The sequence below is a fragment of the Cryptomeria japonica genome, chromosome 9, assembly GCF_030272615.1.
Source record: "Cryptomeria japonica chromosome 9, Sugi_1.0, whole genome shotgun sequence".
In the NCBI taxonomy this organism is placed as follows: domain Eukaryota; kingdom Viridiplantae; phylum Streptophyta; class Pinopsida; order Cupressales; family Cupressaceae; genus Cryptomeria; species Cryptomeria japonica.
Window position 1 is genome coordinate 581,609,686 of NC_081413.1, and position 24,361 is coordinate 581,634,046.

Genomic DNA, 24,361 nt, shown 5'->3' on the forward strand with positions numbered 1-24,361 from the left:
AGATCTATACCACTTGCACTAGGAAATTGCAAGCTTCTAGTTTATTCGATCCTTAACTCTAACTACCTCATTGATGCCTTATTCTCATAGCCTTACTTTGAAAGGAACATGCTATCTATTTGAATCCATCCTCTTAAGAATTGTATTCAATTATATTTCATTGAACCTAATAGGTAAAATTCCAAAGGCCATTGGAAATATTAAACCTTTGTTCTATTTATATGTAAACTAGAACAATTTGACTATAAAACAACTTTTTATCTGAAAGAATTCCAATAAGATTGAATAAATCCATATAACCTTAAAGATGTTAAAGCTCTATAGAAATTAATTTAATGGAGATTTAAAAATCCATATTTTCTTCTTCAATACAAGTTTTTTCTGCTCATTCTAATATTTTTTTTTAGACCTTACCTACATCAATGGCTAATTGTACACAAGTTACTCTTTTTATTTAAGAAATAATAGATTGAGAGGTGAGATTTCTTCACACCCTCTATGAGGATATACTATCCATCAAAATAAAAGGTTTTGAGTGTAGACTAGAATATGTGTTGGCATCAAACACTATATTCCAGATCGCTCAAACAATAATTTAAAGGGACAAATACTACCATAAATTAGGAATCTATCTCAATTAATGTTGTTAAATTTGTCAATACTTGGAGGCAAACAATTTATGAATTTTGATGATAAATCTTATTAGTGAAACCTTATGTCTTTATTGCAACCTATATTTAACTTTTCAAATTCAAATAGAAGCTCAATCTATTCCTTTTAGTCATTCTTTGTTCACCTACCATTAAATTCTAGATCTAGTGTAAGACATTAGTGAATATGAAACAAAATAAGCAGGTAGGAAATTTTGCTAGAATAATACGTCTAGCTCATAAGTAAACATATTTCTTTATGCATGGTCACTAAGACAAAAAATTCAAAATGCTGAAAATAAGAGATTTCAATTAACAGATATGGACAAACTTTGACATTTAGAAATAAAAATTTTGTATACCATACATGCATGATTATTGACAAATGAAAGAAAGCCACTAAATGTTAGACATATTCAAGGAACATGTATTTCAAATATAAATTGTTTTTGGTCCAAGACACTCAAGACAAGATAAATCAGTAATAAGACCTCACAACATCTAGAATAGTGACCTCCCATTTGTCATTCACCACACATCAAAGTCCATCATAAACATATTTCCTTCTCCATAATTGCTATGACAAAAATTTCAACAATTTTGACATTGAGAAATTAAAAATAAAAGAAAGCTAAGAAATATTAAGACATTGAAGATGTTGAGGCTTTCCAATATACATAAATTGTAATTTAAATTGCTAAAAACCAAAAAGTCAATAATAGAACCCACAACAACTAGGATATGAACTCTTGTTCGTCAAATATCACGCGTTATGCGTATAAATTGACGTCAAGGATAAGAACGTCTCTTCCAATTTCGTGGTTCCTTCCATTGATGAGTGTTTTCAAATACTAAATATTATACAGACTTCACGGTTGAATGATCACTTTGGACAGACTTTATTTTTTCTCCTATATTACATCGGCTGCGGGCTTGATGATTCGTATCACTAGCTTTGTATTATAAATGAACGTACGATGATCGCAATGCTGTGCTTGGCTCTGGCATTCACATTAACTACCGCCACTGCAATACAGAGTGCCAACACTTCCTCTTCTCCTCATGTCTTTGAAAGCTTTTCTGTTGCGAAAGATCGTATGTTGCCAGAGAAAAATGATGCGGATAAAAGGGACATTGAAGCTCTACTATCTTTTAGAAAAGGCATTACAGCCGACCCCACGCGATCGCTCTCCAACTGGACTTCTACCAATGCAGAGAATGTGTGCCTGTGGAGTGGTGTTTGGTGCAGAAAACATACCAACAGAGTGGTGGCCATAATTCTTCCTCGATTGGGATTAAAAGGTACCATTTCTCCATCCATAGGAAATCTCTCTTTGTTACACACTTTAAATCTCTCTCTCAATTCTTTGGAGGGAAGGATTCCACCTGAGCTTGGCCAGCTGAAAGCGTTGAGGATACTTGACCTTAGCACAAATGGACTAGAAGGTTCCGTCCCCAAATCTCTTGCCAATTGCTCGAATATTCAGTGGATTAGACTTTCTGATAACAACTTGACGGGGAGCATACCTGCAGAATTTGGTGGGCTGGGCAAGTTACAACATCTCCGCTTGTCCCGAAATAATCTGAGCGGAAGCATTCCAAATTCTCTAACTAACTGCGCGTCTCTAATTAATTTGATTCTTCCTGGCAACAATCTCACAGGTGCGCCACTCTCATCTTTTTTATTTTCAAGGCGACATGCTATCTATTTCACAGGTGCTCAATTCTCATGTCTTGATTTTGAATGTAACGTGCTATCCGCTTCAATCCATTCTTTTAGTAATTGTTCTGAGTTATACATCATTCCTCCTCTTATTACTTGTCCTGAATAATTCTTAATTGAATGTAACAGGGAAAATTCCAAAGGCAATAGGACAGCTCACATCTTTGAATAGATTGTGCCTAAATCATAATAATTTGACTGGACCTATACCACTTGAAATAGGAAGCTGCACGTCTCTACTAGAATTGCTTCTTAACTCTAACAATCTCACAGGTGCGATATTCTCATGTCTTAGTTTCGAATACACATGCTATCTGCTTCAATCTCTTGTCTTTATAATTGTTCTGAATTATAGTTCATTCCTCCTCTTAGTTCTTGTCCTGAATAATACTTATTGAATGTAACAGGGAAATTTCCAGAGGCCATAGAACAGCTCACATCTTTGAATATATTGCATTTGCAAGAAAACAGGTTGAATGGACCAATACCCTACAATATTGGTAAACTGAAGAATCTTTTTGAGCTTTCAATTTATGACAACAATCTTTCCGAGGGTATTCCTGAAAGTCTTGGTGAGTTAATTTTACTACAGAAATTCGATGCATCTCACAATCAACTGACAGGAAAGCTTCCGCCATCTATAGGGAAGTGGAAGAATGTAAATGATTTGGTACTGACAGACAACTTTTTGTTTGGAAGAATTCCAGAGACATTGAGCAACTGCACAACCTTAAAGAGGCTAAAGCTCTCTAGCAACTTATTTAGTGGAGATCTCAAAATCCATTTTTCTTCTATGGAAGTTTTGTCTGTTCATTCTAATAATTTTTCTGGGACCCTACCTGCATCATTGGCTAATTGCACACAGCTTACTCTTCTTGATTTCAGCAAGAATAGATTTGTAGGTGAGCTTTCTGCACACTCCCTTTCAAATTGTCGACAGTTGAGGGTTCTCAGCCTTAGCTCTAATGAGTTTAGTGGCGATATTCCTCTATGGATTAAAAATCTCAGCAGATTGCAGGTGTTGGAATTATCCAATAATAAATTTGGGGGAAGAATTCCCCCTGCTCTAGAGGATCTGAAGGGATTTAGAAGTCCTAAAGTTTCACAACTAGGTGGCAGTACACTCTACGAGGATATACCATCCATCATAATAAAAGGAAATGAGTATAGACTAGAATATGTGTTGGTTACAAACACTATACTTGATCTATCAAACAATAATTTAACAGGGGAAATACCACCAAACATTGGGAATCTATCCCAGCTGAGGTTGCTAAATCTATCTAGAAACAAATTTGAAGGTACAATACCAGCATATTTGGGGCAAATAGAGCCTCTAGAGCAGTTGGACTTGTCTCAAAATAGACTAAGTGGTGAAATACCTGAAGATCTATCTCAATTATCCAAGTTGAGCTATTGGAATGTATCTTTCAACCACCTCTGTGGATCAATACCTGCAGGAAAACAGCTTATGACTTTTGATGAGAGATCTTACCAGGGAAACCCTACGTGTTTATGTGGGTATCCATTACAAAGTTGCAAATAGAATAAAAGTTCAATAGTGCCTACACCTTCCAAAATGGTGGCTAAATCAGTGTGGAATAAAGTGGATGAACATGTCTCAATGATTGCTATAGGGTTGGGATTTGGGATTGGACTGGGTGGTACAATATCAGTAATGGTATGGTGGAACAAACTTGTACGTTCCATGCGGGGCTCCAAAATAAGAGGGTTATGTGCAGTTGCAGATTCCCAAAGTTGTAGTTGGAGTTTTAGCTACAGGCCACACTTCTCCTTTTTCTCGTCCACTAGTTCAGTTGCTCCATCTATTAGTCAAATTTAAAAAGTTTTTGTTTCATCCATTCAGAAAAAGATTAAGCTAAAAGGTGTTGTGTTCTAGTATAATGATTCCATTGCTGGTTGTGGGAGAAGAGAAGTTTGTAACAATTTTAGTGATGGTAGTTTGAGAGAGAATAAAGCATGTGGAAAATGTCTCTTGTGAGATATGCAAATTGGTTTTCTTGATAGAAAAGTAATGTGGTTATTCAAGAGTGAGTATTGACTTAGATGATATGGATTGTGATCTATTTTAAGTTTTTATTATAAAGTTTTTAAATAATGATTAATATATTTTTAAATTTCAAACATAAAGTTTTTTATAATGATAAATTACATATTATTTTTGTTGATTCATTTTGTTTGGGTTAGCGTTTATATAATGATTAATATTGTCTTATAATTTGGACATAACATATACAAAATAAATGCTTTTAAGATGGTAAATGAAAACATTATTCCATGTCTAATGTAAGAATTCTAAAATTTTAATTTTGAGAATAAGAACAAAATTTTTATATATTACCAACACTTTATAGAAAGTAAATAATTTATTACATCTATAATTTTTTTAATCATTGATGTAGGCATCTAAAAATAGTCAATGCTTGCGGTGTCATATATTAACATGTTCCCGTGAACTTATTTAGGGTTTTCACATCATATTAACATTTCTTTTATGTCGCACATTTGATCTTTATTATTTGTCGATATTTTATCATTCTTTTGTGTTTCTTGCATTTGTCGCATTTTCAATTAGGTCTTGTCAATATTATCATTATCAATTGTGATCTTTAATCATTATCAACATTATCATGCGAATTGGACATCGTCAACCCTTCTTAATGTCGAATTAGGGTTTTGTCCTGATCAATCTTTGATCGATTTGTCATAGGTCTCAATCAATCATCATTTCTCATCAATTTGGATCGATTAGTCATTGGTCCTCATCAATTGGAGTCTATCAATTTCATCCTTGTCAATCTTAATCAATTTATCAATCAAAATCGACACTTTATCAATTATCCAATTTTCATCATTAAATCATGATCAAATCGATCCTATATCAATCATCTTTTGTCATGACCTGATTATCATCCTTGTATTTCTAATTCATCTCCTAGGGTTCTGCAATTTAATCATTTAATCCTATTTGTCATTTTCCCTCTAGGTTAAATAATTTATTCATTTATCCTAAGTCTTCTTGTCACAATTAAATATTTGGCTAATTAATTCCACCTCTTTTGTGAATTAATTAATGAAGCCCAGGGGGTTGAGCTTAGTTGGTTAAAGCATTGAGTTCTCAATGTGGAGACCCAAGTTCAACTCCCAAAAGGGACATCTTTGTGGAATTCTAAGTTGTGACTCTTGGTCTTCCATTGGTTGTATTTGTCACATTGTTTAAAGTGGATTTCTAAGTTGTGACCCTTGGTCTTCCAATTGTTGTTTCTAGTTTGATGCTCGAAAGGAGCTTGTATTTGTGCTCGAAAGGAGCTAGTATTTGTAATAAGCTTGCTCGAAAGGAGCTGGTATTTGTAATAAGTTAGTAATTGTTCTATGATACTTAATACAAAAAATTAATTAATGAATGAAAAATTATTATTTAATTTACCTAATTTACTAATTTCCTAATTTCTAATTTCATCACTTTCTAATTTCCTAATTTCTAATTCATCATTTCCACCTAATTTCTTAATTGCTAAATCCTAATTTCCAACTCATTATCTCTCTCAAGTGGCTCCTATTTTTTTGCTTTAATTTGGAAGCATGTTTCCTTATTCCTCATGAGTTTGGATATGGCATCTTATCCTAACATTATATTTGATGGCTAGTCTTATCCTCTTGCATGGAAAGTGTGCAATGACATTTCATTCTCAATCTGATTTTTCCCATTTTTGAATCCAACTGCATCGAATATCGATTTCTTGCTAATTGTTGTCCTCTATCCAATTTGATTTTTCCCATTTTTGAATCCAATTGCATCTAATATCTATTTCTTGCTAATTGTTGTCCTCTCTCCAATTTTTCTATAGATTGGATGCATTTCTCATTAGAATCTACCTCGCTTCTAGTATCCTCGCACTATCAAAATCGATCTTGCTTTCATACTTTTCTCTTGCACTTGTAGCTGAGATCCACAAATCTGATATTTGGAGGAGAAAGGAGGACAATGGAGAGATATGAAGGAGATTCTTTGTTTCTATGGTTTGCAATTTGATTAGCATTTTGTCTTCATAGCTTTATTGCATGTAATAGGATCAATTTCATTGCAATCTAGTTTTTGTGGTTGAGCTAGTTTATTATTGCTTTGATGTATTCCATTTTCCTATCTACAATTGATATTCAAATGAAAGATAAATAACATTTTTAAGGTGGAGTATGATTAAAAGAGATTTGTCCTTATACTAAACAAATCATTTTTAGAGCTTTTAGAACATGGTTATTCATAGCCAACACATAAAAAATTTCACTATCCCATATAGAAATGAGTCTCTAAAATAACTTTCAAACATTTCTATTTATTAAACATTATTAGAAATTTCTATTTATTAGATTATTTGTCCACTTAATTTTATTTAAACAATTTCATCACAAACAACTCGAGAAAACTATTGGTAACTACGAACAACCATTACTTATTCACTGACTAAAGATCAAAGGAATATAAGATGTTACTGATTTAATCATTGTTGTGTCTTTTATGTCACTCGTAACATTCATATTTCATTGTTTTTTGCTAGCTAATTGACTATTTAATGGCACTATGAATATAAGACGTTTCATGTAAGCCGGCGCCACCCTTTTTTTTTTGGCATCCAGCATAAGCACAAGCCAGAGACTTTGCATTAAAAATAAGATCGTGTCATGCCCTTTATTGGCTACGTCTTCAAGGCCATTTTGTTTCCGCTTTTCCCTAACTTCTAAATCCTTGACATAATTTTTTTTTATCTGTGATATGTTTGATTGCTGGTTTTTTCCTTGTCTAGTCATATCTTCCTTGTTACAGGCCATTTCTTCTTCTACTGATAGTGTGGAAAAGAGAAATTGAAGCTTGGAAAGAAAGCTTCCATGGAGTGATCAACGAATAACTCTTTTTCTGGCCGATTTTCTTGTTCACCTCTTTAATGAGGCTTTCTAATAGACGAGGCATCATGCAGGCTGTGCGACTTGTTTTATGGGTTAATTTTGGTTTGTGAAAGGAACTGGAGAGAACGCACAAGGATGGAGTTTTGAATGGACTTGGAACCAAGGGATTGGGTACTAAGGTTCTAGGCCCATTGACAAAGGAGAGCAGGGAAATGAGAAGGTTTGGGGTCATTGTTCTATGCCAAAACCTGGTGGAGGAGTGCACAAGTCCACACCAACGCAACGCAGAGAAAAAATTGACCACCCCTAAATAACTCACTAAGGATTATAGGAGCAAGATACTTGGAATGAACATCCTTAGACAAGACATAACATTGGGGATCGACTTAGTGGATTTCTAAGAATAATTATTATTGGTGGATGAACATAGGAAAAGAGAAAGGAAAGGGATACGACTCAAGAAAGGTTTTGCACTACATTTTTAAGTTCTAACATAGATAACCATAACAAAGAATATACTCTAGGAAAACTATTTCAAGAAAAATAAGTTCTCAAATATCAAACAAATTATTTTATCAACAAGACAAAGCATGTTATAATACAAATCTTTTTAAATCCTTCATAAGAGATTATATTAACATATACATCTAGAGATATGGTAGCAAAATAATACCAACAAAATAAAACTATCAAACCTCCATCTCAATCATCTAGTACATAAGAGAAGAAATACATGAAATCAATAAATGGTAATTAGGAAACCGAGCTAAAACCACCTACAATTTGATAATCAAATCCTTAGTTAAAATCCATATTTAAAATCAGAAGATGAGCATAGAATAAAAATAACATATTCTTAACACCCATACCAATTTGGGAAGTCGGGTTAATGGTTGATCATTAGGGTGAGTCTTGCTGACGTGAAATATCAGCAGGGTGGCATTGGTCTTTGGTGTACCTTTTCTCATCTCTGCCCAAAAAGTCTAGTCATGCTGATGCACTTGCCCAGTTGTTCATCGTCAAGACTCATGCCAACTAGCTGATTGAATGCTGAATGGGGATGGTCATTGCATATCGGCTTGAGATCTCATACTCAAGTCAATATTGGCTTTGTAATATGTTCCTTTAGCCTAATTATATTAGATAGGTATATTTATCTCAGGCTATAACTAGAGGTTTTATTTTCTCGTTCTTTCCTCCCAGCATGTCCTTTGAACCGGATTTTGTAATCTTATATATTAGTGGCTTGCCACTTCTTTTAAAAAAAAAAACATATTCCTAACACCTATCATAAATTCATCATAATCCACTCACCAACGCAGACACTCTATTTTGGATCTATTACTTGAATTCAATCATGTGTTTCGGGTATAAACATGAAAACAAACTTAAGCAAAAAAATTACTGTTAGAAAGTGAAAGACCTTTTAACTTTAATTTTTATCAACTATATTATAATGCTAATTTTATAGAAAACTACATTTATATATACATTACATTAATTTGCATCATTTCTAAATTTCACACACATATATATCACTTTCTACTGATTCAAGCTAAAATGTTAGATTATTGTTGTTCATTTTTCTATGAAAATGGGACACAATTTTTTCTATTAGAGTAAGTGGTGAATGCCCCCAACCAATTAAAAAATCAATCAACAGGCTTGGAGCACAAGAAAAACTAACCAAACAATGAAATAACTAGAACAGGACAACCAACCAAGAAACAACAAATCTATGTCCTTGTTTAGAGTACAACTAAAAACAAGGCAATAGCTATAAACTGGAAAAGCCAATAGAAAGAAATAAGAAGCTATTGGAAATCTAAGTTTGGGCCCAACAATGGTCCTAGTGAAACAACATGAGTTTTCTGAGAAATAAGAGATTGGCACTTCTTGTGATAGACCACAACCCATTAGGAGGGATCTTTATCAAGATGATCTAATGTGACAGTGCTGGAAGAACCATCTGATGCAATATATGAGTCACCAATTTTGTGAAGGAATCTGATGGTTTAGAGAAAAAGAATTAGGAACCACAAGCATAATGAGTCCATGATTATAGAGACCCATTGATTGGTTTGTAAGAGGAGTAAGAAGAAGAGCTTGAACCACTCAGATAGACAAACCCATAAGAGAGGGGGGCACTGAATCTAATGAGGAATCTAACCCATAATTAGAAGCACTTGAAAAACTATGAGATGTTAGCAGTCATTGTCCTTCCACCGGGTTGGTGAAGAAAATCGATGGGAATCGTGGGGAAAGAAGATGCTAAATATTCTATATCAAAATAATGTTTGCACCAAAGAGGAATCCTCTAATAGTCTAGAATCTATTTCCACGACATCTCATCCACCTTTGAGAAGATCTAAGTATAAAGTGTTTTAGAAAGGTCCAAACCCACCAAAATCCTTGTGCATGAGCTATGGGAGAAGAAACTAGTATTAGGGTCCACATTAACAAATTGACCCAATCCATTACCAATAGCTTTATAGACAGAGTTGCATTAAAAAATGGAGGGGGAGGTAACACAATCGTAGCCATGTAGGAGAGAACATAGTTAATTCTACCAAAGGGTTGAAGGAGGGCATCTAGGGGCATAAAGAAAGGGTATGCGATCCCCATTTTGAGATACCCATAGACACAAGAACATCTTGATCTTGTATAGAGTCAAAACAAATAACAAAGAATTTATGAGCACAGGGGTAAATCTCAACCTTACCAAAGACCATTGACTTCCATTGCATCAAGATCTAGGAATATAGCTCTAAGAGCCGGGGGCCAAAGATGCTTAAACCTACAAATGAGACCCTTCATTGCAAAATAGGAGATGTTATTTACCACTTCCTAGCCAAGTACCACCTCAGGAACATAGGAAGTGCAGCGGAGGTATTTTGGATCCATAATAGAAGAGACTTTGGGGGTTTGTAGAGTGAATCAAGAAAGGAGTTCTTGAATGGGGAGTTCACTGCTCGACTTTAGGGATAGTCAGAGAGACTCCTATAGTAGGTAAAATTGTCTTAGAAGGGGAAATAGAGGCAGTGTTAGACATGTCTACTTCTAGGTTATAGGTCAAAGAGCTATTAACCATTGTAGTCATGGGTAGGAGATGAAAATTTGAAAATGGAGAGTTGGAGTTTGTAACAGGAACATGCGGGCTTCACTAGTTAGGCAATATTATACCACATGCATTCATATTGGGGGGAGAGGGGTGTTTAATATCCCAAAATTATTTAACAATATATAGCCTATCTAGTGAAAATAGGGGGTTATAATTTACGCTATGAAAAAATAGAATATTTTGTGAAAATATTGGGGGTTTTAACTCGAGCTATGTATTGGGAGGGGGTGACAAAAAGGAGTTTAGGACAATATTTTTTGAAAATTAGGGGATTCTTTAGTATTACTCAAATGCACATGCTATAACCTAGGCTCACTAAGTGAATTCCCTGTGAATAGGAACAACATGTAATTTCACCAATGTTGTATCTATAAATGTCTAGTCTATTTAGTGTATTGTTATGGGAAAGTGCATAAACATGGAGTACCAAAAGGGGATGTTAGGATTCCACTATTTTTTTTGAAATTAGGAAACTCTAGTCTTAGATGAGAAATTAAAGACAGTTACACTCAAAATTGGAAGATACATCAAGAACGAGAGTTGTAGTGCTCCTAATCTAATTCCTAAACTATGATCCCTCGAATAGTGTTTCTTTTTTCTTGTGTTTTAGAGTATATTTATGAAATACCATAGTATTCCAATCTCCCTCATGTAGCCATTGAACTCTAGATTTTTGCTTCTAGTATATTTCTTCCCCTTTAAGGAGGTAGTGTCATTCTTCTCTTAATTGTATTTCCTTAAGTCAGACTTCAAGTTTGGTATTCGCCATGGCTATAACATAATTTGTCTCTTTTAGGTCAACATAAATCTATCCCCTTTGTGAAAAATGATTCCCGAGGTATAATAACTCTATCGTTTAACCTTATTTTTTATTTCCCTCGACTTATATGCCTGATGCAGACAAGGTAGGGAGATCCAATGGAGGACAACCCCGCCTTGCAGCCTATAACACAATAAACATGAAATATACCAATAACCGGTTCACACAACACAAGAAACCATGCAAGATATCGGTAACACGAGATATAGCCGAGAAATCAGAAAGATAAATCCTTATAATAGTTAATGAATTACATATCCCCACAGGTTTTACACATGCTAGACCACATCCCAGGATTACAAATCAATTCTTACAACTCAAATCTATGATCCGTAGATCATCTTCTCAGCAATTCGGCCTTCAATAATAGGTTGCATTGTTATGCACTAATCCGGACCTCAGTCCCTTCGGACTTCAGTCCTCCCAAACCAGGATCTCTCTGGAAACTACATCTTCTCTGAATCTCTTCTTCCTCTGACCTATGTCCTCCAAAATGAATCTCCAAACTTTCCCTTTATACTATCTGCAAGAAACAACAACATGATCAAGTCAACCAAAGATCAACCAGTTCATAATGAAATGTGCAAACAATAGTATGTCGACCCAAATCACCAAGAATGCCTTTAATAATTCTTAGAACTTCACACAGACCTTCAAGAACATTGGTCAAGCCCAAAACAACATCTCCCAACAATCTGCAAGTCACAGAAATAATCTGCAACCCAATTTAGCATCTCTTTACTCACTGCAAGACCAACCGGTAAGAACACACCAATATCAGAACAATACCGGAATCAACATCTCACCGGATCCAAATCAAAATGCCATGAATCTCGAATATGTTTAATCTCAAGATGATAAATCCAAATCCACAGCTCAGAATCCAAAAACATGAAGAAATGCAATGATCTCCAAGCAACTCCACTGTTAACTACTCCAACCGGTTGAACTACTCCAGTGCTCTTGCATCAGACTCTCGGGGTTAACTGAAAAGTGAGTCCCATCACTTCATCTAGTTCGGTGATCTATTAGTAGGTACTTGCAACTTCCTCAAGGGTTCGACTGTCTGACTACAGGTTCTAATTGCCTCTCCTCGGCGAATCTACTGGACCACCCTGCAGCCTGCCTCAGTTTGACGATCTGTTCAAGTCTTCATCTACCAACTACCTAAATCTCAAGCTCCTAGGTTTGGTGGTCTGCTTGCAAGCCTTGTACTTCCTCATTGCTCGATGATCTGAACAATTATTCAAGCTACCTCAAGTTCTTTTCAACCAATCGGTTCACAAGTAGCTCTTCCTCCACCAACAACTTCATAACCCGCTTTGATACCACTTGATGCAGACAAGGTAGGGAGATCCAATGGAGGACATCCCCACCTTGCAGCCTATCGTATGTAAAAATTCATCTTAAATGTGTAAAGAAAACTAGGAATGAAAGGGAAAATCATGAATCCCTATCCTAATTAGAATTCAAACAAACAGACAATGAAATAATGCAAATAAGCAATAGGAATGTAAAATATATTAATCAAAACTCCCTATTCCATGATCACATATAGCTTCCATTATTCTTCTCTTCTTTGTGGTATGATGGATCTCAGATATTGCGCTGACAACCTGCAATTGACACAAAGATTCGAAGTTCATGATTTTTGAAAATGGAGATTGAATTCTCAATTTATAGATAACTGGAGATGATTGATTGAAAGGTGGAATGGATTGATCAAGAGGTGGAACTCAGGTGAGCTCACATGAAGATTGATAGTTGAACTGCTAATTTAGAGGTGAAACGAAATAGATTGAGTAGATTAATTGAGTCAACTGATTGAGAAAAAGATGATTGAGGGAAGAAAAAGAATGATTGGAGAAAATAAAGAGGACGAAATAGTTAACTAATTGAAAGACTTTGGAGAGCTTTATTTAGAAAAAAGCTAACTAGAAGATGGAAATAGAGATTGGAGAGATAATTGGTTGAATTAATTAATTGGTTGAATTAATTAATTGATTGAATTAATTAATTTAGCATGTGCTTGAACTTTAACTTGGATTTTCAATTTAATTTTTACATGAGATTTATTCAAATATTGAATTTATTTTAAATTCAATTTAGTATTTGAATATTTTTAGAGCTTGACTTTGATTTTCAATTTATTTTTTGAAATCATGGACATGTGATTGAATTTAGAAGAATATGAAATTACAATTTGAATTTGGATTAGAAGAATTAATGAAATTAAATGAAATTAGAAGAATATGAAATTAAATGAAATTAGAATTTGGGGCATTGGAAATGGAAGAATAAATTAGTTAATTAAATAATTTAAAGAAACTATTTAATTATTTAGAAATTGAATTTAATTAAATAATAAAGATTATTTAAATTAAATGAATTAAATCACAATTAATTAAATAATGAATATTTAATTAATATTTAAAAGAGGGTTAATGATTAGATGATTAGAGATATTAATTGAAAATATAATTTATTTAAATAATAAAGATTATTTAAATTGAGGATTAAAAATCATAATTAATTAAATAATAAATATTAATTAACATTAGAAAATGGTTTAAATAATTAAATGATGATAGAATTGAAACTAGAATAATTAGTAAGATGATGAGGAAATATGAAATTAGAAGAATATGATTAATTAGCTTAATTAAATAATTAAATAATTATTTAATCAATTAGATGAATAATTAGTACATGATCAATGAGACATTTTTAGGTGTCTACACAACCTATAACACAATCAACATGAAAGATACTGATAACTGATTCATACAACACAAGATACCAGTAACATGAGATATAGCCGGGAAATCAAAAAGAGAAATCCTTATAATAGTTAATGAATTACAAATGCCCACAGGATTTACAAACACTGGACCATAGCCCAGGATTACAAATCAATTCTTACAACTCAAATCTATGATCCACAGATCATCTGCTCAGCAATTCATCCTCCAGTAACTGTCTACACTGTTTTGCACTGATCCAAACCTCAGTCCCTCTGGACTTCAGTCCTCCCGGACTAGGATCTCTCCGGAAACTACATCTTCTCTGAATCTCTTCTTCCTCTGACCACTATCCTCCAAAATGAATCTCCAAACTTCCTCTTTATACCATCCGCAAGCAACAACAACTCGATCAAGTTGGCCAAAGATCAACCGATTCATAATGAAACATGCAAACAATAGTATGTCGGCCCAAATCATCAAGAATACCTCCAATAATGCTTATAACTTTGCACAAACCTACAAGAACATTGGTCAAGCCCAAAACAACATCTCCCAATGATCTACAAGTCACAGAAATCATTTGCAACCCAATTCAGTTTCACTTTACTCACTGCAAGACCAACCAATAAGAACAAACCAATATCAGAATCGATATCTTGCTGGAATAAAATCCAAATACCATGAATATCGAATAATTTTAAGACAACAATATCAAGGTGATAAATCCAAATCCATAACTCAGAATCCGAAAACATGAAGAAATGCAACAATCTCCAAGCATTTCCACTGTTAACTGCTCCAACCGGTTGAACTACTCCAATGCTTCTGCATCAATCGGATGAACTACTCTGGTGCTCCTGCATCAATGTAACTCTATGAATAGGGGTTCCATAGATAGGGATGATCCACTAAGTGATGGCCAAGTTGCTGAAGTCTACATGTAGTGACTACATAAATTTAAATTTGAAGGTCTATGGGCCTATATGAGGGGAAATCTTCCACTTGAAAAGAAGGGTGTTATGGTCAAAACCATATCTAGAGATAGAAGTGAGAGTATGATCTTGAAAAATCTCATCCATTAGAGGTGAAATATCTAACTTGAATATTATCAGCTACCAATCTCCTATTAGACCATGTAAAAAGAGAATCCTAAGGTCCACATGGACTTTGCCAATTATTTAAGAAATCAGTTACTTGTCCATCATATTATCTAAGTAATCCTCAAGGCCAACCAGGTTGTTTCAGAGAAACAATAGGATATTCAAATCCATCCAACATCCAATGATAATCTCAATGGGAATCCAATTAGAGGGTACATTTTTCCCATAAGATTTCCCTTGTAGCTCTTGTGTTGGGGCCATACACATTGACTAGGTTTTATTACTCATTGGAAGACACAATAGATAAGGTGATTGATAGGATATTTTTACATCGGTTCACCATATACTCCCTTTAAAATAAAGGGTTCCACATTGTCACTATTCCCTCCAAAGCACCATCAGTAGGATTGATACTATAATTTTTCCCATGCCATAATTGATCAGCAATGTTAGCAAAAGAAGATTTAGACACCTTAGGTTCTTGTAACAATAGAATATAAAATTTGTTGTCAATAATAGTACACCTCACAGTATGTTTTTTGTGAGAGCTATTTATCCCTCTAATGTTCCAAGATAAGGTCTTCATTTTTTGGTTCTTTTAGCCCCTAATAGATTGTCAAGGGTCCCTTTTTTTTCCATAGGTATATCCTTTACTACTTTTGTGAGGTTTTGCATTTCATCTAGGTGGACCCCATTGTTAGGGTTTCAAGCAGATCTGAAGCAAATATGAACTAACAATCATATGCAGATTTAAATACAAAAGATAAAGAAATAAAACAAGACACAGATAACACAGAGATTTAATGTGGTTCACCCAGAATGGGTTACGTCCACCATACACAGCCGTCCAATCTTTCTTATTATTCAACAAAAATAGTACATCAACCTTACAATGCCTTTAGCATCCCAGCCGCTTATAACATGTGTTTTTAGGGCAACAAACAAAGTCGGCATTTTTAGGGTTTTATTACAATGTCGGTTTTCATCAACAAAAACGGCAAGGATACGTGCTGAGTGTACAGTACTTTGCTGATCAGTTGCCACATTTCAACAATCTCCCACTTGGAGACTGATCAGGCTCCACACTGAACAATCTCCCACTTGGAGACTGATACTACACGACACCATTGTACATGTAACATTCGGTGGATAAAACACTAGGAATTGACTGGTATAAATTCCATAATTATCAATCAAGAAGACCAATAGAAACTGATGAAGAAATCAGCTTCTCCTGTGGAACTGCCTTTGTGAACATATCGGCAGGATTCTCACTTGTGTGAATCTTCTCAAGCCGTAACTGACCCTCCTCCAAAATAGTCCGGATGAAGTGGTACCTACGCTGAATGTGCTTTGTCCTTGAATGAAAAGCAGAGTTCTTTGCAAGATGAATGGCACTTTGGCTATCAGTATACAATGGGCTATCCTCCTGTGTCTGACCCAATTCCTCCAGAAAACATTGTAACCAAATCATCTCCTTGCTGGCTTCTGTAGCAGCAACATACTCAGCTTCAGTGGTTGAAAGTGCAACAACCTTTTGCAGCCTAGAAACCCAACTGACTGCAGTTCCCCCTATAGTAAAAACATACCCTGTAGTACTCCTTCGTGAATCAATATCACCCGCTAGATCAGAGTCAACAAATCCACTTAGAGCAGCATTAGATCCTTTGAAACATAATGCCTTCATAGTAGTTCCTTTCAAATACTGAAGAATCCATTTCACAGCATTCCAATGTTCCATACCTGGATTACTCATAAACCTACTCACAACTCCCACTGCATGTGCAATATCTGGCCTTGTGCATACCATTGCATACATCAGACTGCCAACAGCTGATGAATACAGGATGTTAGACATTTTATTAACCTCTTCTTGTGCCTTTGGGCACATCTCCTTAGTCAATTTGAAATGACTAGCCAAAGGTGTACTAACTGCTTTTGCATCCTGCATGTTAAATCTTTTCAACACCTTCTTTATGTACTCACTTTGGGACAAATTCAAGGTTCTATTTTTCCTATCCCGTGTAATCCTCATACCGAGAATTTGCTTAGCTGCACCCAAATCCTTCATAGCAAATGACCTGGCTAATTTATGTTTAAGATCATTTATATGTTGCATGTTAGACCCAGCAACAAGCATGTCATCAACATAAAGCAACAGGATAATATAACTGCCATTATCAAATCTCTTAAAATATACACAATGATCAGAATGACATCTATGATAGCCGTGTTCAGCCATGAAACTATCAAATTTTAAATACCATTGTCGGGGTGCTTGCTTTAGGCCATACAAACTTTTCTTCAACCTGCACACCAAGTTCTCCTTACCTTTGACCTCATATCCATGTGGTTGCAACATGTAAATTTCCTCCTCCAAATCTCCATGGAGAAAAATTGTTTTGACATCTAATTGTTCAAGATGTAAATCATCTGCAGCCACAAGACTAAATACAGTTCTAATTGAAGTCATTTTTACAACTGGAGAAAATATTTCATCATAATCTATACCCTTTTTCTGTGCAAAACCTTTTACCACAAGTCTGGCCTTATATCTTTTCTGACCTCCTTCCTCCTCCTTCAGCCGATAAACCCATTTGTTAGCCAAGGCTCTTTTTCCTGCAGGTAAAGGGACTAAGTCCTAAGTCTTATTTTTCATTAAGGAGTCCATCTCCTTTTTCATGCCTAGCTGCCACTGTTGTTTGGCATCCACCTGCATTGCTTCTTCATATTCTTCTGGTTCACCAGAATCTGTTAATAAAATAGAATACAAAGAAGGAGAAAATCTTTCAGGGGGTCTACTTGTCCTCGTAGAACGTCTAACACTTGCAGGAGTTTGTGGGACAATCTGTTGTTGTTGAGCATCAGATACCTGTGGCATTTCATTTTCAGGAATCTCATCCAACACTACATATTCTTGTTTGTCCTGTTCATGCTTCTTTTCCTGCATCTCTTCTTTATACATAACCTTCTCATTGAATATAACATCTCTACTTCTAATTATTTTCTTATTTTCAAAATCCCATAACCGATAGCCATATTCATCTATCCCATATCCAATGAAGGTACATTTCTGAGATTTAGCATCAAGCTTGGTTCTATTTTTTTTATCAACATGGACAAAAGCTTCGCAACCAAAAGTTTTTAGAAAAGAATAATTTACCTTTTTACCAGTCCATGCCTCCTCTGGAATACCACCATCCAAAGGGGTTGAAGGTCCTCTATTTATCAAATAGACAGCAGTATGTACAGCATCTGCCCAAAAATGTAAGGGCAATCCAGCATGCAATCTCATGCTCCTCGCACGTTCCATGATGGTCCTATTCATTCTCTCTGACACACCATTTTCCTATGGAGTTCCTGGAACTGTCTTCTTCTTTCGAATCCCATTTAAGGAACAATAATCTTCAAATGTTTTGCTGCAATACTCACCTCCATCATCTGATCTGAGACACTTCAACTTTTTCCCTGTCTCATTCTCAACCAAAGCTTTCCATTTCTTAAAAGTTTCAAAAACATCTGATTTTTGTTTTAGGAAATATACCCATGTTTTTCTGGTTGAGTCATCAATAAAAATAACATAATAACAAGAGCCACCAAGAGATGATACCTGAGCCGATCCCCATACATCTGAATGTACAAGCTCTAACTTCTCACTCTTCTTCTCTTTCCCAACCTTGAGAAATCTAACTCTTTTCTGTTTACCATAAACACAATTTTCACAGAACTCTAAATCAATCTTTTTTAGTCCTGGCAATAGATTTTTGGAGTGAAGGATTTTCACCCCTTTTTCACTCATGTGCCCAAGCCTATGGTGCCACATTATCGAATCTGTTCTTGTAACATTTATTGTTGTTGTCCCTGTAGTAACTTTATCTGTAGCAACTAAGGTAGAGTAAGTGTTACCAGTACACAGATATAATGTGCCTACCTTCGCACCTTTAGCTACTACTAATGATCCTTTAGTGACCTTCCACATACTGTCTGAGAAGGTAACTATGCAACCTTCACTACCTAGTTGCCCTGCAGAAATTAAATTTCTTCTTAAATTAGGAACATGTCTTACCTCCTGCAGAAACCAGTCATTACCATTCTGCAACTTGATCTTTATCTTTCCTTTTCCAACAATTTGACAGGGCTCATCATCACCCAAATATACCTATCCAAAATCACCTTGAACATAATCTAGAAAATATTTTCTATGGGGTGTAGCATGAAATGAAGCCCCAGAATCTATTACCTAGGAATCATTAACATTATCCAAACATAAGATTAAAGCATCTTGTAAAGTATTACTTGCAATATTAGCTTCCTTACTGTCATTTTCATTTTTGTCTCCTTCTTTGTTTTTCCGAGATTGACAGTCTTTCTTTAGATGACCAGGCTTTCCGCAGTACCAACAATCTTTCTTTCCTCTAGATTGAGAGTGTCCTTTCTTTGACTTCCCTCGTGGCTTCTCATTCCTAGGGCCTTTTCCTCTTTCCTTTGATCTTCCTCTGTTCTCCACATTCAAAACACTACCCGATGATGTTGGAGTCTCACCTGTGCTTTTCCTTCACATTTCCTCGCTTAGGATAACACCAACAATATCATCAAATACCAAAGTATTTTTACCAGAGACAGAGTTACTTACAGCCATAACCAAGCTATTCCAGCTTTCTGGCAAAAAACATAAAATCAAGAGAGCCCTAACCTCTTCTGCAAAGGTAATTTTTACCGAAGACAATTGACTGGTAATTGTATTAAATTCATTTAAGTGCTCCGCTACAGATCCTCCCTCACTCATTTTCAAATTAAACAAACGCTTCATAAGAAATACCTTATTCGAAGCCAAGGGTTTCTCATACAGCTTAGCCAATGTTGCCATCAAATCTACAGTCGTTTTTGCTTCTGCTATATTGAATGCTACAGACGACGCAAGGCACAATCGAATGGATCCCAGTGCCTTTCTATCTAAAATGTCCCACTCTTCATCTAATATTGTGGTCGGTTTATTTGCCTTTCCTTCCAATGGCCGCCACAAATCCTTTTGATACAGGTAATCCTCCATCTGCATTTTCCATAACTGATAATTCTGGTCGTTAAACTTTTTGACCTTGAATTTGGAATCCTCCATTGCTCCCACTCAAATCTGAAAGTCCTGCCAATTTACAGAAAACCTGACTCTAATACCAATTGTTAGGGTTTCAAGCAGATCCGAAGCAAATATGAACTAACAATTATATGCAGATTTAAATACAAAAGATAAAGAAATAAAATAGGACACAAATAACACAGAGATTTAACGTGGTTCACCCAGAATGGGTTACGTCCACCATACACAGCCGTCCAATCTTTCTTATTATCCAGCAAAAATAGTACATCAACCTTACAATGCCTTTAGCATCCCAGTCGCTTATAACATGCGTTTTTAGGGCAACAAAAAAAATCGGCCTTTTTAGGGTTTTATTACAATGTCGGTTTTCATCAACAAAAACGGCAAAAAAAGTACTTTGCTGATCAGTTGCCACATTTCAACAATCTCCCACTTGGAGACTGATCAGGCTCCACACCGAACACCCCATGAGGGTCCCAAGCCTTGGCAACCTAGTGACGAAGCATGCTTTCAACGAGAACCCTCACAATAAAATAGCCAATCAAAGTAAACTGCTTAGGCTAGTGGCATGCACTATCAAAAACCTGAACATGAAGAACAACATCAGTGGTAGACATACCTCATGAAACACCTTGGGAACAAATTTGTGAGGCCACTTGTTCAGGGGTGCCATGATCGCCAAACGCCAAAGCTCCAACATCAACATCAATTGCTAAGTTGAGGCCGACTAAGGCCATAATAAGCTACAAAAATCCCACAGTAAATCAATGATATTTTTAAAATAATTTTTTCTATGTTATGCATCACTACTATTTTATTATGATTACTTTATTACTAAAAAATGTCTAAATATGCAACCATAGTTAAAAAAATTAAATCTAGAAATTGAATAAAGAATTAATTATTATTATCATAATTCTAAATAGTAATGATTATTTTTAAATTTTACATACAAAATAAAAATTTTAAATTTATTATTATAATTAAAAGTAACTTTCTGAATTAATAAACCTAAAATAAAAAATATATATTGAAGATAATCTTTTAGTTTAGGAAATAAGCTCAAAGATTTAAATTTTCAGTTCCTTTCAAGCAGTCATTATATGTCGACATACCATTAAATTCAGGGGAACAAATGAATTTCAAACATAATAAGTAGGTAGGAAATATTATAAAAATAATAGTTCTTGTGAATACATTTCCTTGTTTGTAGCCACTACAATGGAAAGTTCAAAGTGCTAAAAAAGAGATGTCAATGGATGGAATTTGACATTTGGAAATAAGAAATTTCTATACCATCCTTGTGTGGTCATTGACAAATAATAGAAACCCACTAAATGTTAGACGTGTAGATTGTGCTCTAAGGATCTCAAAGCAAGAAAAGTCATTAATGTGACCTACAACATCTAGAAAAGTGGCTTGTCATTTTTCATTGACCATTTATCAATATTTGTCATAAACATATCTCCTTGTCAATAACCACTAAGAAATTTCAAAATTCTCAAAAAAAGAGATGCCAATTTACACGTATGAGCAAACTTTGATATTTGGAATTTAGAAATTGGTATACCATAAATATATAATCATTATGATCATTGGAAATGAGGGAAAGCCATAATATGTTAGATATTCAAAGATGTTGTGGGCTTAAAATTTGAATAGATTGTTGTCTAAGACACTCAAAACAAGGGAAATCAATAATAAGACACAACATTTATAGCAACGATCTTTCATTTCTCTTTTACCACACTTCAAAATCCATCATAAACATATTTCCTTGTCCACAATCACTAAGAAATTTCAAATTTTTGAAAATAAAAGATGCCAATTTACATGTACTATCAAAAAGACTTTGACGTTGACAAATTAGAAATTTGTAGACTCTACTTATATGGTCATTGACAAATTAAAAAAGCCACTAAATGTTAGACATTTCATGATTAAAAAAGACTTGATATTGAGAAATTAGAAATTTATAGGCTAGAGTTATATTGTCATTGACAAATTAAAAAAGCCACAAAATGTTAGATATTTCAAGATTCAAAAAGACTTTGACATTAAAAAATTAGAAATTTATAGACTATAGTCATATGGTTATAGACATAATAAAAAAACCACTAAATGTTAAACATTTCAAGCTATAGGTTCAAAATGTACATAGATTATAGTCTAAATTGACTAAAATGAGAAAAGTAACAAGATATGTATTGTGTCAAGTTCTTGCCTATAAGTGTTATATGTATAATAGTTATTGTTAGGTAGAGTAGTTAATGATTATAGTTAGATTAGTGGAAACATAAAGTATTCATATACATCGTTAATCATCTGGTTGATTACTCTTTGTGATGCTCTATATTAGTCACATGGCTTATTGGTAGCTACTATTAATGCTATAGTAAATGGTTATCTCTACACATACTAGTTCCCTTTTTTTGTTGATGTGTAGGAAGGCTTTAATTTGTAGCAATAAAGATCTTGAGCATAGAATTTGTCCATCTTATTTTCAAACAATTTGGTTTGGTTGAATGACTTTTTTCTGCAAGCGTGTTTGGAACTAGGTTTAGTATTGTGTTCAAATAGTCATGTCAAAATTAATAAATATGGACGGTTGAGATTATTTGTACCATTTTACACCTTTCTTTACAATTCACAACCATAGCTTTCAATAAACAACTCATTCATTTCATATATCAAACGTCTTTGACATGTTTATAATTTTATCAATAATAATGTATGATATATTATAAAAATAATACATACATAAAAATTGAACAAAATATTTAAAAACAATCAAAACATTAAATATGATCCATTTTTAGATAGATAATACATAAAGAGGCAGGTATTTTTAAAATTACAGTGTTGAAGATTTTTTAAAATTGTATATTTAATTGAATAGATATAAACAATAAATATGGTCAATTGTTAGATATACAATACATAAAGTAGGTGGGTATATTTTAAATTGCAACAATGTCTAAGATTTTGCAAATATTATATATTTAGTTGGGTAGGTATAAATAACATCACAAATATCATTCAAGGAGACAACATAATGTTAAAGTCAACAATGTACCTTTATTATGATGTATATAATATTGTATATACCATTCAAGTGGTTAATTGAACTCACAAAATTTATAAAAAAGATGAAATAATAATTTGATTTTTACAATAACTAATCTTATCATAAACCAATAGAAAAAAAGATAAATAACATTTTTTAAATTATTAAACAAAAAAAAATTTTAAATATAAAATTGTTGCTCTATACAATGTTGGTTTAACTAATAAAAAAATTAGATGCAATAGAAACATCAGTATACAAGAACTAATTATGGAGTAGCGAACTCTACTTTAAAGGCCGTCTGTGCGTATAATTGACGTCTCTTGTTATAGTGGGAATAAGTCCGCCTGTGTGAATTCACTTCGGTGATATTTATAGCGGAGTCAACAGGGTCTTTACCGAGTCGAATGTTAATGAAATAAACTTTAAATTCTAATACAGTTGTAGAAATTTCATTTGCAATTTTGTGGTGAACTTTGATAACTGTTCAAATGTTGAATATCATAAGATTGAATGGTCAATTGACATTTTTTCCATTGCTGGACAGACTTCAGTATTTCCTCCTGCTGGACAGACTCCAATTGTTTCTCCTGTTAGATTTATCCAGTAATAAATTTGGGGGAAGAATCCCCCCTGCTCTAGAGGATCTAAAGGGATTTAGAAGCCCTAAAGTTTCACAACTAGGTGGCACTACACTATATGAGGATATACCGCCCATCAGAATAAAAGGAACAGAGTATAGTCTGGAATATGTGCTGGCTGCAAACACTATACTTGATCTGTCAAACAATAATTTAACAGGGGAAATACCACCAAACATTGGGAATCTATCCCAGCTCAGGTTGCTAAATCTGTCTAGAAACAAGTTTGAAGGTACAATACCAGCATCTTTGGGGCAAATAGAACCTCTAGAGCAGTTGGACTTGTCTCAAAATAGACTAAGTGGGGAAATACCTGAGGAGCTATGCCAGTTATCCAAGTTGAGCTATTGGAATGTATCTTTCAACCATCTCTGTGGGCCAATACCTGCAGGAAAACAACTTATGACTTTTGATGAGAGATCTTACCAGGGAAACCGTACGTGTTTCTATGGGTATCCATTACAAAGTTGCAAATAG

General features: G+C 34.4%; 2 protein-coding genes across 2 annotated transcripts; both read left to right on the forward strand.

Moving 5' to 3' along the window:
* Positions 1-1,627: 1,627 nt before the first annotated feature.
* LOC131032550 (LRR receptor-like serine/threonine-protein kinase FLS2) lies at positions 1,628-3,932 on the forward strand. Its single transcript, XM_059211779.1, has 3 exons — positions 1,628-2,312; positions 2,503-2,646; positions 2,781-3,932. Exons 1-3 carry the CDS (start codon positions 1,628-1,630, stop codon positions 3,917-3,919), a joined length of 1,968 nt encoding a protein of 655 aa, XP_059067762.1. The 3' UTR covers positions 3,920-3,932.
* Positions 3,933-3,952: 20 nt separating this feature from the next.
* Positions 3,953-24,361, forward strand: LOC131858521 (putative receptor like protein 25). Its single transcript, XM_059211780.1, has 3 exons — positions 3,953-4,054; positions 7,410-7,516; positions 23,791-24,361. Exons 1-3 carry the CDS (start codon positions 3,953-3,955, stop codon positions 24,359-24,361), a joined length of 780 nt encoding a protein of 259 aa, XP_059067763.1.

Bases quoted from the DNA above. Each gene is read 5' to 3' on its own strand.
- LOC131032550 (XM_059211779.1), top strand. From the start codon at position 1,628: ATGATCGCAATGCTGTGCTTGGCTCTGGCATTCACATTAACTACCGCC. The intron at 2,313-2,502 runs GTGCGCCACTCT...TGAATGTAACAG, and splicing joins TCCTGGCAACAATCTCACAG to GGAAAATTCCAAAGGCAATA. The intron at 2,647-2,780 runs GTGCGATATTCT...TGAATGTAACAG, and splicing joins TAACTCTAACAATCTCACAG to GGAAATTTCCAGAGGCCATA.
- LOC131858521 (XM_059211780.1), top strand. From the start codon at position 3,953: ATGGTGGCTAAATCAGTGTGGAATAAAGTGGATGAACATGTCTCAATG. The intron at 4,055-7,409 runs GTATGGTGGAAC...GGTTTGTGAAAG, and splicing joins GTGGTACAATATCAGTAATG to GAACTGGAGAGAACGCACAA. The intron at 7,517-23,790 runs GTTTGGGGTCAT...ATTGCTGGACAG, and splicing joins GAGAGCAGGGAAATGAGAAG to ACTTCAGTATTTCCTCCTGC.